This window comes from Branchiostoma belcheri, unplaced genomic scaffold, assembly GCF_001625305.1.
Source record: "Branchiostoma belcheri isolate BF01 breed outbred unplaced genomic scaffold, Haploidv18h27 scaffold5, whole genome shotgun sequence".
NCBI classification, from domain to species: Eukaryota; Metazoa; Chordata; class Leptocardii; order Amphioxiformes; family Branchiostomatidae; genus Branchiostoma; species Branchiostoma belcheri.
This window is the reverse complement of record NW_017804131.1, coordinates 2,834,369-2,851,464: the sequence shown is the minus strand read 5'-3', so window position 1 is coordinate 2,851,464 and position 17,096 is coordinate 2,834,369. Positions and strand designations below refer to the sequence as shown.

The following is a 17,096-nucleotide window of genomic DNA, read 5'->3' as shown; positions in this document are numbered from 1 at the left end:
TTTATCGTTGCTTACTTGATTGTCGTAACAGCACGCATTTTCCGTGTATTTGTACGTTTCTCTGACGATGAATTGAATGAAATCGTGATCAACGTGTTTCAGCCATTATAGGACCATGGTTTCCTCACAATATTGCCTGATTGAAAGGTCCCTTTTGTGAACAATTATGTAAGTTATGTATGTGTCGCGACAGAGCTGGTGGTGTAGATTTAACCATGAATATCAATCATAGACCGCTGATATATAAAAAACGTAAATGCAACCCTGAAAGTGGTAATAATTTATCAGTTTATTATTTTAACTTGTTTGTACAAATATCACCCTGTACAAATATATACAAATATCGATCTCTGAGCAACAATATGCATCCCCTATATTATGTTATGGAGAGACTTCTTGAGCCCTGGCAGAAAATTCATGGACTGACAAAATTAAAACATAAATGCAAACTCTTGGCCCAGGGCTCATTAGCATTGCAAGTACAAAAAGAACATTTGATATGGAAAGACAATGACATGATATTATAGACCTAAAACTTATTCCTATAAAGCTATTGGCCGGATTTGGCTTCAACAATCTTCTATCTCAGTACTCTACGGAAGTGTAGCAGCTTAGATCACAGAAACACCTATTGGCTGTGTTCCCCGATCGCAAGTCCAAGCAAAGTCCTTGCCACGTCTTCTTTCTCCACTTCCACAAGCGCATCCGCAAGTTTGCCTCTCGTCGCTTCTTCTCGGTTCTCGTTTACCCATTGGCGGAGCATCTGGTGAACGATCTCCTGCAGGTACCTGTAGTCGTTCTCGAAGCCGTCCAACTTGCCGTCGCTGAAGCCCAGTCTCCGTCCTAGCGGTCTCCACGCGTTCCCAATGTCTGCAGCGATGGCGTTGGTGTCGTCAGTCGTTACCATCTGTGAACGGACGTCTGAAAAGTGGCGACAGGAAAATAAGCCTTTGACAATTGCAAATGATTCTTGGAGTCCCAGCTAATGGGTCATGATCATCTTTAGACAAAACAACGATTAGTAATGATGATATACTAATAAAAATAAAAATACACACTTTCGTCATTCCGTGACACTCCTCTTCGTAGCCTGGGGCTAGAGCGGATGGGGCAGCATCCCAGAGTGGGAAGATAGTCGGCTAGCTGCTCAACTGCCTGTGCATCATGTGCATGTCCAGACCTGTTCATCAGTGGCTGCATTGTTACACCACTATCCACCTGACTTTGACCTTGTCTACGTCTGTCCTGAGAAGTTCGGCCCAAAAGTTCATTGCACTTTGCCATGATCCAGCGACGTTTAACCACGCCAAGACAGACAAACAGGAAGAGAAGAATACATATGCACCCTAATGCAATGTATCCCGGTGTAGACTCATCCGTCGAGGTTGCAATTTTGCTGGCGGCAGTAGAGTTTGCTGTAAAATGGAAACCAGGAAAGATAAATATTTTGTACTCCAAAACATCTCAGGTGACACAAAAATACTCATTACACAATATATGCTCAAAGTCAGCTGTCACTATCTTATCTTTATATAGATTCTATTTGCCCATGAAGTTATGAAAGCCGATGAAATATCATACGGTTCATACCTGTATTTGTGGATGAGTTGCCTCCCGTAGTCATTTTAGGTGTAGAGACCGTTGTCATAATGACCACTGTAATCAAAGTACCATATTGTTACTCAAGTAATTAAACAAAATTGATGTGTTTTTGTTTTAATTGCAGTTCTACCTAATCACTGTATCTATAGCTAGTATAGCTATATTTTATTGAATATGGAGGAGAAATATCTTAATCTATGCAACAATAATACACATGTACTGTAATACAAATGCTGCGTATAATGTATCCTACCTGTACCATTCGTGGTACAGTTTCCACAGATGTTGTCTTTACGTCTGTTTCCCTTGTCTACCAGACACAGTCCCAGGTCCCCACAGTCCGTGTGATTCTTACATCCCTCTGTACTGGACAGGACGTCAGAAAAGGTCCCCGAATCACAGCGCTCACATTTGGTGTTGCTTGTGGGTGTTCCTGAAAGCGACATTATGGTTTTGGCGGTCAGAAACTGGAAGACTGTGTAACCAGAAATAAAGAAAAAAATGAATTCACTGTAGTATTTCTGCTGACAAACTAATATTCCGTTGGCTGTATTATATATTATCTGTTATCTACCGATATGTCAAGACCGTTACCTTGTTGTTTCACTCCGTACTTCACTGGACACTTTGAGTGCGCAGTACAAACGTCACCGGACAGGTAGTAGCCGGGGTCGCATTCACATTCCGTCTTGGTAGTGGGAGTGCAGTTTTGCGACTCGTGCTCGTGATGCTTTAGGAGAAAAATTTATTAAGATTACCTCAAAGTTTATATTCATTTGTAGACAATGGAGTAGATTGAGAACAGTCGTAATTTTGAGTTACAATAAATAGTATCCAACTTACTACAGTTCCGGTTACCGTTCGGTCATTACAAGCTTCTTGGTCATTACACCGGTTTGAAATCATACATTAATTTTAAACTTTTACACTTTAACACCCATTTCAGTTCTTTTTGGACTAACTGTTTGTGACCACGAATAATCCAGCAGGTTTCTGGGACTGTAAACTTACCCTGTGACATGCCTTACACAGCCGACATTCCCGCAGGTGGTTGTGGAACTCGGCATACCCGTTCTCCCCACAAGGGACACACTCCGTCTGTGACCGCTCGGTGCAGGGACTGCTCATGTGCTGTCCCGGTGGACACCAATCACAGAGCAGAGTTTTCCCTGACAGGGGATCGTTGTGTGCCCATGGAGGAGGGGGCGTGGCTAAAGTTTCATCTTGTCCATCACCGTGCACAACCCCAGCAAGAACCTGAAGAAAAGCACTTTGATTTAGCGGCCTAGTGCTCTACAATAAGTACATGCACTGGTAATCTTCCTCTAAGTTCCTCCGTTTGCATCCTTACGTTATATACTGAAATGATAGCGGGTTTGGTCTTGGATGAACATATTTTATGTCCTTCTCTATATTAAAGTTCGGATTTTGCCGCCTTATATTATCTTACTATGTTTGGAGACCCAGGCAGGTTGAAGATTGCCGCCACATTGCCATAGCCCTAGAATTTCTTAGTTCGGGCATTTCTTAGTTTCTCTTCGAACAGGAAGTAGGAAACAAAACAACAAAAACCCAACCCTCTTGCCTCAGGCCCTAACATTCCCAACTTGCACTTGTAACCCTTGCGAATTGCGAAGCGTATGTGGGGAGCAGGCCCTGACTTGTTCATTACGTCATCGGAATTCCCCGGCGTCCCATGCCGCACCAGGTACGGTATTTCGTGTTTGAAAAAAGAAATAGCTCCAGCGTTTGCTACACAAAGATTATGGCCGCCGATGAAATGCCTCTACAAAAGAAATCAAATTCATGGTCGATGCTCACGCGAATAGAAGTCATACACAAAATTATCTGGCAGCAAGTACAAATGTAACTTGAACCGGAAATGACTCACGGGCCCTGGACGTCCAACCAAGCGAACAATCCGACGAACTTGTGTTCCCCTCATCAAAAATAGCTTCATGTACCCTTTGAAATATGTCACTAACACTACACTTCTCAGGTTTTAGAACACTTCATAGTTTTTGACGAGCGTTATAACCCAAAAACAAGAAAAAAACGTCTTAAGGTTTCATTCGAGTCACCACAAATGACGTCACTCAGGTCACGGTACCTCTCGTGATTTAGGGTATTTTTACTCTTAAATGTCCTATAAAGCTGTCGAATTGTCTGCGTAAACATTATTCTTCACTTAAACAACAGGTTCTGTCGAAATTAGTTATTCTAGATCGTTCTAGAGTCGTCATTGCGCAACACAGTGCAACAGGTTACAACAGACCAAGGCGTTACTGTGTAAACACACGATACATTGTCACTTTCCTCACTTACCGTCGCCCCAAGCGCCAATATGACTCGACAATACATCCTTGGAATCCTAAACTACACCGAAGAGGAGAGTAGCACCATAGATTTCCCAAAGAAAGGTTGATTATACTAGAAAACTTGAGCGCTACATGTTGATACACCCCGCCGGTGTGCCGTCTCGCGGCCTGAATGAGGCAGACCGGTTCCGACCGGAACCTTCAATGAGGTCAAAGGTAGACGAACTCAAATATCAGTGTTCTCGGTACTACTTAATTTTGCTCTCTATTCTGTTCTTTTGTCGGCAAATATGGAATGTCTTTATCACTGTGCTCAGCTGTCTGTACATCTATACCCAAATACAAACTGCCAAAAGCAATATATTGGAGAACATTCTAGATTCTTAGCTTGTCACCTGGTCATGGTATTAGTGTTGCAGATTTTCTGATTTAAGTTTTAACTACTTTATATGACAAAAACATTAAGATTTACAGAAATCTGTCATAACATGCCAGTCGCTTGCCAAGCTTGAACGGCAGGCATGACGATATTGTCAACAAAAATATAGACAACTATACAAAGTCCAAAGATCATTTGGAACAAAAATAATTCTGTGATGATTAACTATACTTGTTTCTTTACAATATTTTGCCTAGATTTGATTCGTGATTTTAGAAATTCAAATTATCATCCAGATCAATGTATGTTGGTTTTGTGAACATATATATACTATACTAACTTGTTAACTTTTCTGCTGGTACTGGCTCACAATGGCATTTGATTCTAGAACCTTCTTTGAGTTTGACTTCTTTGACATGGCCATTTGTCTGTCTTGTACAGTCCTGTTGTCATTCCTTCCTTCAACCGCGTTTTCCCCAGTGGTTATGCACGCATTCTTAGAACCATTCTTAGATAGGCAAGTTACGTTGCGTTGTACGTTTTCTGCAGCAATATACTAGTACTGACTGCATGAATGTCCCAAGGGCCTGGATGTCCCATCCCTACATCTGCTTGGAGATTACTCTCGTTTTGTTCTCGCGAGATCGCTGCGAGACTAGACAGTGCTGTGTTGGACAAAATGGCGGAACGCAGGAAAAAGAAGCAGAGGGCCAGAGAAGTAAGTAAATCCTCGCCTTTTCCACACAAATACAGCTTCATATGACATGACACCAGCCTCTACAGATAGTTACAATTTTCTGGGTTCTCTAGATCAAAAACCATTCCCTACGTTTCGCGCTACGGCGTATGAGCGCCATTGTTTACCTATTTCGTATCATCAGCTGGTATGAAAGTGAAAGAATTTTTAACTTCTGGAATATCAAAGTTTGCTGTTAAATGGATCCAGATTTGAACTAGATTTTCCTCTTGGGTGTGTCCCTGAACGATCCTCTAGCGGACCGCGATACCTGTGCAGACACGGGGAACAGCTAGCAGGCGAGCAGGCACGCCGTGGGAGATGTGGCGTGGTCGGGTGTGAAATGTTGACAATATTGCGCAAGTTTTTACTGAATGGAGGTCATAGACCGTGCCATATGTTGACGGACAGAGTCTGTTGTGTTGATGCTCAGCGTATCTGACGTGAGCCAACAATAAAGAGCTACAGTGAAAACAGGAATATGTAGGAAACAGTCTGACCGAGGAAGAAATAAAAGATTTTTTTCATCAGGCCCAGATCTAAGCTGCAAACAAGGAAAATCGTAGATTTTGTACCTCCGGGTATTGTAATGTATGTTGCAGAATGTTGGGTGCATGTTGGGACTGTTCTTTGAATTAACTAGTGAATTCGCGCGAATACCATTTTTTTTCGAAAAGTTTCGAAATGTTTGTAATTGGCTAAATGATGTGTGAAATCACTAATCCCCCCTAGCCGACTGGAGCCCAAAAATAGAAAGGACAGGAGGCATCCCGTGGCGAATCTGGCTGCCCGACCCTCAGCGACCAGCGATAATGTAAACAAACACAGTAACGGGTGTCCGAGACACGAAAAGGAAATACAAATAATCTTACGCCCCAAAACACATATACAATAAAACAAAAAAAACCTGCACCATCTACAGCCCATTAACAGAAGATACACCGAGTCCCGAGAAGGTCTGAGACAGTATACCACGGTATTCGCCGAAAACATCCGAAATTGCGCAAGAGGGCGTTGACCCCTGACCCATTGGCCCACCCGGAAGTTCGCTGGCTGCGACCCGCGCGATCCCACCAGGCACGAGACGTTGATTGACGGCACATGTGGTTCACATCTGAACAGTTTCAAAGAATGCTGACACCCCTCTGTGTGAAAGGTCAGATCAGTGGTCGCGACCTCAATGGTGATTATACATGCAAAGGTCAAAAGCTGAGGCCCGACCAACACTGAAAGGGGTGTCCATCGGCGGTCTAAACGCATCATTTTCACGCACTAAAACACACATACTAAAAAACCAAAACAACGTGCACCATCTACAGCCCAACAGCAAAACGTATACCAAGTCCCAGACATATCCGTCCACCCAAACGCGAGAAACGGGTGCGAACGCAATTTTCGTCTTCCCTCACAAAACCTCCGCGCTCGGGATATACATCCCTACCCGGAGGTAATAATCTTAGCTGCAAATAATACTTAGTCTAGTAGTTACTCATTCAAGCCTTGTGAGAATCAAGATATGTAGCTGTATAAGACTAGTGTGTAGTAAACATTGTGTCTCCTATCAATGTTGTATGGTTTTGAATTTAAGTGTAGATTGTTCCAGATAAATTCAATTCGCTAGATTAGCAGTCTTATACAATGATTTGTCTCAAATTGTACCTGTTACAATTGTTGTGTGATAACATCGAATTGTCTATAAAACTTGTTAAAACATTGCAACTTATGTTCATGATGTTTCTGCTTTTAGGCTGACTCTGATGGTGTTTCTAAAGAGGAGACGGCCGTTGGTAAATACCTGAGGTTCAACGTGCCGACCAAGAAAACCTCCATCATGAGGAACAATGTGGAGTATTTCACAGGTAAGCTCACCACCATGATACACAACAATGAAGGTTGCTGTAGTTACAAAAGCAGAAGTTAATTCCTGGTTTGTTTTACTACATGTACAGTGAACAGCAATGAAGATTTCAGTATTTAAGTCTATTATTCTTAAAAGTATTTTACCTACTTGCACTTTTATCTTCCTTTGTAAACTACTTCCAACCAACTGCAACAATGTTTTTTGGGGTCTTATTAAAGTTGAGGTATGATTTAGAAGATGATACAGTTACAAAGAGACCAATTCCCCCATCTATAGCCTCCAAAGCTGTGGACAGTCTGCTGGACTCCAAGTGGGCAGAGGGGAAGGGGAAAACTGAAGTGTTGTTCACTCATCGGGAGTCTGCTGTCAACTACTGTCAGAGGTAACAAACAACATGTCTGTCTTAAATCTAAATGTTGGATTGGCTTGGTTTTGCAAAATGCAATGAATAGTTATGTTCTAGTAATGTACTAATTTCATTTTGTTCTGGCCTCATATTAGTCATAATGTTATGATTTGTACAAATAACAAACAGTTCGATCTAAACAGGTTTGCCAATGGGTACACACTATAGATTTTAACCATTTTATCATGTACATCATGCACTTATGCTGTACATGTATTTCTGTTATTTGCTGTTTTTTTATGTCAATTGATTATATGCATGGTACTAACAGTCTAATATTTTGATGATAGGTAAATACTTTTGATGAAAATTCTATTTGTCTTTCTTTATAGACTTCTGGAAAAGGGGATGTTTTACCGAGCCAAGAAGATGGTGAAGAAGGAAGAAAAGAAAAAGAAGGAGGAGAAGAAGACAGAGGAGAAGAAAGAAGGAAAGAAAGAAAAGACCAAGGAAAAGGAGAAAGAAAAGGAGGGAGAAAAAGAGAAGACAAAGGAGAAGCCAGAAGAAGAAGACACTGAAACATCAGGAAAGAAGGTACCACAATTACCATGACTAAACATATTAGACCATACACATGGCTTTGAAATAAGCCCAGAACATTTTTCAATCTCTGAAAATATATGAATGATGAAGGAAAGTCTAATGCATATTTGAAGAATGTTTGGCGTGACCATTGTCAAAATCAAAGAAGCACCGATTTTGTTTCCCTCTTGTCTAAAGGTTGTTTTTCATTAGTCACTTTGTTTTGAAATACCAAGTTGCAACAGAAAAGGGCCCTTTCTACTCAATTTGGATCTCCTAACAGGGGCATTTTGTTTCACCTACGAATAAGAGACTATCGAAACAGCCTCCTGAATAAGAGACCCTTCCCTGGTGACATATAATGTCCCTCTAGTCCATAGCCAGACATTGTTGATGTTGTGTGTTTTTTGTGCCCTCAGGAGGCAGTGGAGGAGCCTGCCAGTAGGGAGGAGGTGAGAATACCGGTTCACAAATCTGGCAGAAACTCCTCCTACACTGCCTACCTTCCTCTCTTCCTGCTACTGTATACACTCTGGTCACACGATTGCCAGGGGGAGGGGGGTGACAGTGCCAATACAATCTCTACAAAATGAAGTAATTGAAAAATAGTGTACTAAAATTCTGTTGGTGTTCACACATAAATGGTTATCATGCCAGACTATAGACTATCAACACAAACTCTGTCTGCATTACAACCAAAACAATGTGATATTCAATTCTTTCTCACATTACAAGTGACAATGTCAGAAAGTCTTTAGTAGTAATCTGATAATAAAATGGAAATAAATGTGGTGTATTCACAGGAGGGGGTAGAAGACACGCCCAGCGGTAAGAAAAAGAAGGAAGTTAAAAGGAAAATGAAGTTGGAATTCCATGAGGAACAGATCTTCTTGGATGGAAATGAGGTATGTGTATTCCTGAAATTCTAACTTATAGTAAGAACCAAGTAGTGTATGGCTTTTGTTGTCTGAGATTATGAAAGTTGCACATGCATGCACACTAATTCTTGTTGTTATAGATCATGTCAGCAGTCTATGAATCCCTTTCAAGTTGATGATAGTTCTGAATGAATCCAGCATGTTTTTTTGTTCCCACAGCTGTATGTCTGGGTGTTTGATCCCATCCACCCCAAGACCTTTGCCCTGGGACTGGCTCTGGGTAAGTAGCAGTATAAAGTTTGGTAACCACTGATATCAATCACTGATATCACAATCTGTATCTATCTGTAACAACTCAAGGAAAATGTCTCTGCATGGTGTAATGTGAAGAAATATCAAACATGTACATTCGTTACATTGCATCATAGAATTAAGCTTGAATTGTTAGATTTTTAGGAGTAACTGTGGAATGTACAGACCAGTGTTTACCAGAACTGTGTGGACTTAACCCTGTTTGTTTTGTGTGTTCCTGTGTCAGTTGTTGCTGCGGTCATCGTGGTGTTGTTCCCGTTGTGGCCGTACGAGGCACGACAAGGCGTGTACTATCTCAGCCTGGCCGCAGCATTCTTCATCGGATTTATCCTGTTCCTGGCTGTCGGTGAGTCACACTTCTGTACATGGACTTGAACTCTTTCTCTAGCATTTAGTATCTTGCTAGTCAATAACTGAATAAGTTAAGTTTCAGTTCAGTTCAGTTCAGTAAACTAATTATATCTTCTAAATATATAGTTTGAATAACAAATCAGGTGCAAGCCTTCTGTAACTTGGTAAGGTGACAATAGCATTAGACTTGACCAGAGACCTCAGAATCTTAAACAATATGAAATCTAATAATTATAACCATGATTACCATCAGATCTTGTTCCAGTCATTTAAAATTGCAAAAAGCCAAAATAAAAGGAACATAAATTTAAACATTAATCTTTGTAATTTTGACCTTCTGTCCTGTTATTGTCAATTTTCCTTCTCAGGTACTTATTTAAATAAATACTGAACTTTTGTATAGTTGTAATGTTCTTGCATTTTTTTTCCAGTTCGTCTGATCCTGTTCTGCCTGATCTGGGCGGGGACAGGAGGACATCACCACTTCTGGTTCCTCCCCAACCTCACCGCTGACGTCGGCTTCCTGGACTCCTTCAGACCACTCTAACTGTACGAGTACAAGGGACCAGATAAGGACAAGGGCAAGAAGGAAGACTCGGAAAAGGAAACAGAGCCACAGGGAGAGAGGGAGGATGAACATGTCGAAGAGGTGGAAAGAAAAGAAGAGGAAGAAACAACGGAAAAAGGAGAGGAGGAGGCTGAATCTCCCAAAGACCAGGACGGATCAGGGTCGGAAAAAGACGCTAACGATGAGTCAGAAGAAGATGAACCAGAGGGAAGTGAGGAAGAAGAAGCTTCAGAGAGTGAAGACCAAGACGTTGACGAACAAGGAGCAGAGGAGGAAGGGAAGTGGGGGGTGGGAGGTGGATACTGCCAATGGTGATAACGGGTTTGAAGTTATAAAGAAGGAAGAGTTGGAAGTGGAGGGGTTAGGGGGACGAAGGGTCAGGGTGACGTCACACAAACACAGGACTGAACACACACGACTGGACACTCACCTTGTACAGTACACATAGCTGGTAGGGTCTCAGCATGTCAGCAATACACGTGGAATATGAAATAGGCATGCTTGTTGCTTATGTTCAGATATAAAACTATTAAAGTGTGCTTTAGCATACCTATTTAAAACTTGGCCTAAAGTGGAAGATTTATTCCTCCCTGTGTCTGTTTGTAAAATTTTCTCTAATGTTTACTGACAGCTACAGGAACAATTTAAGGTCTTACATGTTATTGGTTCGGAAGCTCCATAAAGTAGTAGTTATAATTTGATGTCTAAATAGCTGGACAACAACATAATGTGTTGACATGCATATGCACTACTAACTTAGAACCTCAAAAATATCATTGCTTTTGGCATTAGGATAGATGTTTTGTCAAAGACATGCAATTAACAGAAAAGGTAGATTGCATCTCAACACACACGACTCCAAATTTTCTGCTGTTTTCTCGATCCATCTCCATAATTGCGCGGCTTTTGCACATCTTATGATAGTTCACATGTCTGAATCAGAATCTTAGAGTCCCTAAAAACAGGTCACTTTCATTTCATAAATATAATGATGCTGTCTTTCCAAACTAACCATCCTGATTTACTACAGGGTGCTTCTTTCCTGCAGAGCTTGACAATGTTTTCATTCCTAAGAATGTTGCCATATACTTTCATTTATACTTCAATTCGCCATGTTCTGCTCTGTTCATATATTGACAGAATATATTTATAACCTTGTAGTTGTTATTGTTTACAATGTAGTTTTAAACAGTGTGATGATGCCCATGCTCTGTAACATTACTTACAGATGGTTGAGTGTTAACTTGCCATAGCTTGGTTAATAATAACTAATCTCATGTACAGTTCAGCTGAGATTACATGATATTGTGTTACTTTGTATTCATATATAAGCAAAGGTATTTAATGATTACAGCAATATTAATGGCTACTGAAGTTCCTTGTATGAATGTTATGAAGGAAATGCCTTATAGTTGCATGTATAGAAGTGTGGTTTATCGTATCTCTGTTCAAGGAAAAGTGAGAATAAGAAACTGTTCTTTCTAAATATTAAAGAAACTAAAGTTCTACTACATTCCAATATGGATAGTGGATAGGGGGTTCCCCTTGTGTATTTTCCAACAGGCTAGTTACAAGGCAAGAAGCATCTCAATGTGTATTGTTCGTAAGCTGAACCATACCATACCCCATGGCAATGTACATTTTATTGCATAAAATATAGAATGTATTATATGAAATAAAACTTCACCCATTGTCTTCCAATTATGCTCTCAAAATGCTGAAAACTTGCCAGGAAAAGGACAAATAACTGAGAACTGTTCCATTTGAATACAATGACTTTTATTTTACTTCTATTTAATTCCTTGGAAGTATAAGGGGATGGGTTCTTGCAAAGTGTTATTGTAGAAAAGTTGTGGGTTTGAAACAGTTGCTAGAAAGTATCTTGTGAAAGAGATGACAACTTGTGAACGATGGTGTTCTGTTGTATGTAGATTACTGACAGTGTGAAAAGTTGAAGTCTATATGTTTCTTAAGATTGTAGTCGGAATGGCGAAATGCCATACTTGTAAATATCACTACAACAATAGGTCTTGGAAGACAATTTCTTTCAGATATGCCATTTTTTTCTCGATTTTTTACTCCTTTTGCTCAAAACAATTGTCTCTACATTTTCCCATTTCCATGTATAAATTTCCAGCTATTCCATTGGAAAGGAAAGTTATAGAGGGGCTGTCAGGAATGTTTCTTTCCAAGCAATTCATGATTTTTTTTTTGTTTTTGACAGTTGTAAAAGATACAAAAGGTATATACAGAAGTAATTAGGTTAGAAGTTTTTCCTGACCCAGAAGTGGAACTAAACAGCCTCAAGTAGATTCCTCCTTCATTAGCTGGTGAAGGGCGGTTGTACTGGCTATACAGATAAGTGTAGTACTGTATGATGTACATGTAATAGATGCATCGCATTGGTGCTATCTTTTGCACATTCCTAGAATATTTCTCTCAAAATTTGTTGTCCAAAGACAAGCAGCTCTATGCTTCATCAAAAAAAAAATGAACAGTTACATGTACATGTATAGCAAAGATATTTTTCTTTTTCCTTGTCATTGAAGTTGATATATATACTCCACTGCATACATGTAACATTACATGTATGAGTAAAAGTTTTAATTATTAAATCCTCTTCATTGATACAGCATCTTAATGAATTGTTGACAGCATATTACATTATTATCATTCACCTTATGGAGAAGTTGCCATTAAATTTAAATTGTTTGGAAGAGAAAGAAAAGAATATGTCTCAACCTTCTTTGGTTTCTGACGTCTTGGTTTACCTGTGTGTGGATGGTGTTCAGAGCCAAGGACAGGTTTGCTTGTGGGTGGATGGTGTTCAGCACCAAGGACAGGTTTACCTGTGTGTGGAAGGTGTTCAGCACCAAGGACAGGTTTGCCTGTGTGGGGAAGGTGTTTATTCTACCAAGGAATAAAGTCCCCGCGAAAATAGACGAGTAGGAAAATTTGGCAAGAGTGATATGTTTCATACTGTGGCCACATTACAGCTTATTCTTGAAAACGTTTATTTGTGATGATAGAAATACTAATTTAAAGGTGCCCTGTAGCTGCATTTTCATCCATTTTCTTTTTACCGAGATTGACATTAACGTTAGTATTCTTCGTAATTAGATAATCTAATCGTACTTCTTCGGCCCATATAAGTTCCTGGCACCGAAACGGGCCGTCACTGGTCGCCATAATTACATTACCAGTTTCACATTAATTATAACGTCACATGGCCGTTTTGCACACCTGTATGGCAGTGGCCCATTCAAAATGGCGCTTTCGTACGACGGGGATACTCTGAGCTGATTTTTTAATACAAATTTCTGGGTGCTTTTTAGCGTTATCGTCGGTATAATGTCTTAGAAAGTGTGCAGCAGAAAGTTTGGGAGTTTTCGCTGTGGATTTGTGGCGTTCTGTTGATGTTTTGAAGAGAAAATGCGGATTTCCTGACCTGGCGAATTTTGGAGAAGCCAAAATGGCGAGACAGTTTGGGAGAGTAGCGTGGTATAGAGACGACTTCACTCATTGTTGCAGGTAAATCAACCAATTATTTATTCCTTAGCAACTATAGTACGAACAAGTCAAGTTATATTCCGAAAGAAATGACCTATTCCTGTATTAGGGAGCGACCGTTCCTAATTTTAGACCGGCTTAGAAAAGGTCTTATCAAGCTGCTGCGTTTTCAACATTTTCAATGTGCAATGCGTTTGTCGAGTAGTAAATGTATGTGCATGTCTTTTTAGTCAATTGTTCAGCGTTTTGAGGTTATGTTTGTCGAAGAAATTCTGCACTGACCAAACCTTTTTTTCTCTTTATCTCCACGTGGTTCAAAACACCTGTTGGAATGTGGCCGTGTTACATAATTAGTTATTTTTCCCGCCAAAAATTTGCGTAAACAAGATGGGGTCCTCAAAGCTTCAAGGCGCGAAAATGAATACAATACAAAACAGTTGAAAACTAGTTAAGTCGAGTTGACCATACTTTAATTCTTCATTAATATATATCATTTGTGATGTATAATTTAAAAGCTTGTTCGTTTCCATTTTAGAGTCATTCAGCAAATAGTAACCAAACCCAAGTTTTTGTCCTGCAAACACTACAGTTGACTATGTTGGAAGGTCGCAATTCCTGTTTTCAAAACATTTTGCGTTGAGAATTCTTCGTATTCCACATAAAGTTTCAGTTGAAGGGGGTTGATTTATTTTTATTTTTTTTTTCTATCCCTGTTTTTATGGTCATTATGTCGAGTTTTCGTCAAGGTTTCTGTTTGTTTTAAATTGAAATGATTTATAAGGTGTGTGTGTGCATTGCTACAATGTATACGTACATGTAGTTTTTATTATTTTAGACTAGTGTCTAACTTATGTCTGTATGGCTAGGTGATGACTGATGCAATAGTGATCAGACTACTGTCTGAACCTGGCAAGAGAAGATTGGACAAGACCAGATGATTTGAAGACCCAAGAGGAATATCAGGTGAGAAAAATCTGAATTCTGCATTTTACCTATCATTTACTTGGCATTATTTGAGAGAAGTGTGTAACTTTTAATGTCTGCATAGTATAGGTGGCTGCTGACTGATGCAGTAGTGGGGACTCTTGTCTGAACCTGACAAGACAGATTGGACCAGACCTGTCCAAATGATTTGAAGACCCCAGAGGAATATCAGGTAAGAAAAATCCCAATTCTGCATTTTACCTACAGCTATTTGATGTTATTTGAGACAAGTGTGTAACTTCTAATGTCCGTATAGTTGGGTGGCTGCTGACTGATGCAATAGTGGTGAATTCTTCATAAACCTGACGACAAGATTGGACCAGACCAGGTGATTTGAAGACCGACGATGACTCTCAGGTGAGAATTTGGCATTCAACCTATTATTTACTTTATTTGAGACAAGTGTGTAACTTCTAATGTTTGTATAGTTAGGTGGCTGCTGACTGATGCAGTATTCACTACTGTCTGGACCTGACAAGAGATTAAGATTGGACCGGCGGGTGATTTAGAGACACAAGAGCAAGATGACAACAACAACATCCAGAGGTAAGATCATAATGATTGCTTTTGAAGATCTGTTTAACTCTAGCACTCTTCCCTTATGTCTTACACTTTATAAAAAAAAACACACATGTAGCAAAACATATTTCATATTAATTTTGTATTGCCTTTGACTCGAATAAATGACTAGTATATTAGACTTCTTGAGCACTTGTCAACATTTCTAGGAAGAGGCAAAGTAAAAGGTCACATACAAGAGTTCATCTTTACCTGGTAGCTAGTTACCCATTCATATACAATAGCCATGTACCTGGCATCAATTGGTCTTTTATAATTATGTAGGTATAATTAGGGTCAGCAGTCCTGATGTTCCTGTCCAAACCAGGCTAGATGAGACAGCTGACTTTGAAGTTGAAGACAGTGAAGAGTTTGTACAGGTGAGACCATGGCATGATGCTTTCCAACTTTGTTTTCTGTGTGTTAAGAACTTAGAGGCAACATATAATAACAAGCTACTTTTAACACTTTGTACATATCTAAGCAATCAACTGCAAGCATCATCTAAGCAAAGAGATAGTTAAAGTTGCAGGATTTTATCATTATCTTTCATACTCACCTAGTTGCCTGGAAATTTTGGGGTTAGCATCACACTAATTATTCATTGTATTAGTTAGGTGTGTCCTGACGTTCCTGTCCTGACTGGGAAAAACCTGCGATGACGGCTGAGCAAACCAGTTGACCTGAAGACACAGAGTTTGTACCTGGTTATGCAGGTGAGACAATGTCATAGATTTTTCCTTTCCTATTGGATGTATTATTAAGAGCTGTGGCATAGCTTGCTACCAGTAACACTTTGAAAAGCCTAATTTTTGTGCATCGATTCAAGCAACTTGCTTGACAACTTACATAACTTATTTCTTGCCTCACATGTTATTATTATTAAGAACTCTGAGGTGTAACATGCTACAGGTACAATACATTTTGTAACACTTCTAAAATCAGTTTTCTAGAGCCTAACTCTTTCAAAATCTATTCAATCAATGGGATAGTTGAATTGCATGATGCTATCATTAGTTTGGTTATTCAGTGTTGCCTGGGGATGTTTATCCATCACACATCCTTTTACATTATTTTTAGGTGTGTGCTGAGGCTGTCCAGTCTGGGAGAAACCTGCGATGACAGCTCAAGAAACCATTTGACTTGAAGATGCAGAAGGAAATGAAGACAGCAAAGCAGTGAGAGAAGACAGTGGGCACAGTTGTAACTTGTGAGTATATTTTATTTGTTTAGCAACACACCCAGGCTAATAAATTTCTATCCTATAGTCCAATCATCCAGTCTTTAAAGCTTTCACTGCTTTTAATTGCATAGTATGTCACACTTTTCTAGACTCCTTTTCACATCTTCAAACAATTAGTCTGACAAAAGAGGTTACATTGTATAATGTCTCCAGTATAACCTCCTTGGTCCTACTTTTAGTCATTTGAGATACAGCATGTCACACTTTCTGCACTGTGCTTTGGACCTTTACAGGCAGCATTTAGCTCCATTCTTACTGTCATAAACTTGCATGTTGTGTGACAATTGCTGTTGTCAATACAGTGACTTTTGTTTCTCTGTCTTGAAGATGCGGACCTGGAGACTGGACTGCAGCAGGAGGAAGAACCAGACTTCTGCAGGCAGGGCTGTGTGAAAGAAGATGGGAAGAGTGAGTATGGTTTCTTTATTAACACGAGACAACACTCCACATGCACACACTTGCACTCACATTTCTCTTTTTTTCATTTAATGTATATTGTAGCCGGCGACTTCAATTTCATGTTAAGCAACACTGAAAAAGTCTTCATATTATATGGTTGAATGCCAAATTGTCCCTAAACTGTTCCCTAAATTGTTGCTTCAGACCTTTACAGTAAAATTCTCCCGCCGAAAAACTTCGCATCTAAGCCGGCTGCCTGCCTGTATTCCACGTTGTTATCCTCTTCATATTGTATGAATCCAAAATTGCCCCCAAAATTGTCGCTTTGGACCTTTACACTTAAATTCTCACCGAAAAACTTTGAATCTTAGCTGGCCGCATGAATTCCTTAGTCATCCTCTTCATATCATATGCATCCCAAAATTGTCGCTTTAGACCTTAATACTTAAATTCTCCTGCCGAAAATCTT

The 17,096-nt window shown here is 39.8% G+C and overlaps 2 protein-coding genes across 3 annotated transcripts; one reads left to right on the top strand and one right to left on the bottom strand.

Moving 5' to 3' along the window:
• Positions 1-280: 280 nt before the first annotated feature.
• Positions 281-4,091, bottom strand: LOC109479778 (tumor necrosis factor receptor superfamily member 21-like). Of its 2 annotated transcripts, none has more exons than XM_019781777.1 (7): positions 3,928-4,091; positions 2,614-2,859; positions 2,197-2,332; positions 1,856-2,035; positions 1,591-1,656; positions 1,059-1,415; positions 281-921 (listed from the first exon to the last, which is right to left on the bottom strand). In XM_019781777.1, the coding sequence occupies exons 1-7, from the start codon at positions 3,961-3,963 to the stop codon at positions 629-631; spliced, it is 1,314 nt and encodes a 437-aa protein (XP_019637336.1). In that variant the 5' UTR covers positions 3,964-4,091; the 3' UTR covers positions 281-628. The 2 variants fall into 2 exon arrangements, with proteins under 2 accessions (XP_019637336.1, XP_019637337.1); XM_019781778.1 differs by having other exon boundaries at positions 1,862-2,035.
• Positions 4,092-4,918: 827 nt separating this feature from the next.
• On the top strand, positions 4,919-12,559 carry LOC109479775 (translocation protein SEC62-like). Its single transcript, XM_019781773.1, is given in 11 exon segments — positions 4,919-5,017; positions 6,783-6,894; positions 7,173-7,278; positions 7,635-7,836; positions 8,244-8,276; positions 8,628-8,729; positions 8,922-8,982; positions 9,241-9,360; positions 9,797-10,215; positions 10,217-10,297; positions 10,300-12,559. Coding segments are annotated over 11 exon segments (1,317 nt in total). The 5' UTR covers positions 4,919-4,978; the 3' UTR covers positions 10,342-12,559.
• The last annotated feature ends 4,537 nt before the right edge of the window (positions 12,560-17,096 follow it).

Excerpts from the sequence above, each read along its gene's own strand:
- LOC109479778 (XM_019781777.1), bottom strand. The coding sequence starts at position 3,963 with ATGTATTGTCGAGTCATATTGGCGCTTGGGGCGACG. Across the intron at positions 2,333-2,613 it reads TGTGTAAGGCATGTCACAGG|CATCACGAGCACGAGTCGCA; the intron begins GTAAGTTTACAG and ends TTTCTCCTAAAG. Across the intron at positions 1,657-1,855 it reads CTGTACCACGAATGGTACAG|TGGTCATTATGACAACGGTC; the intron begins GTAGGATACATT and ends CTTTGATTACAG.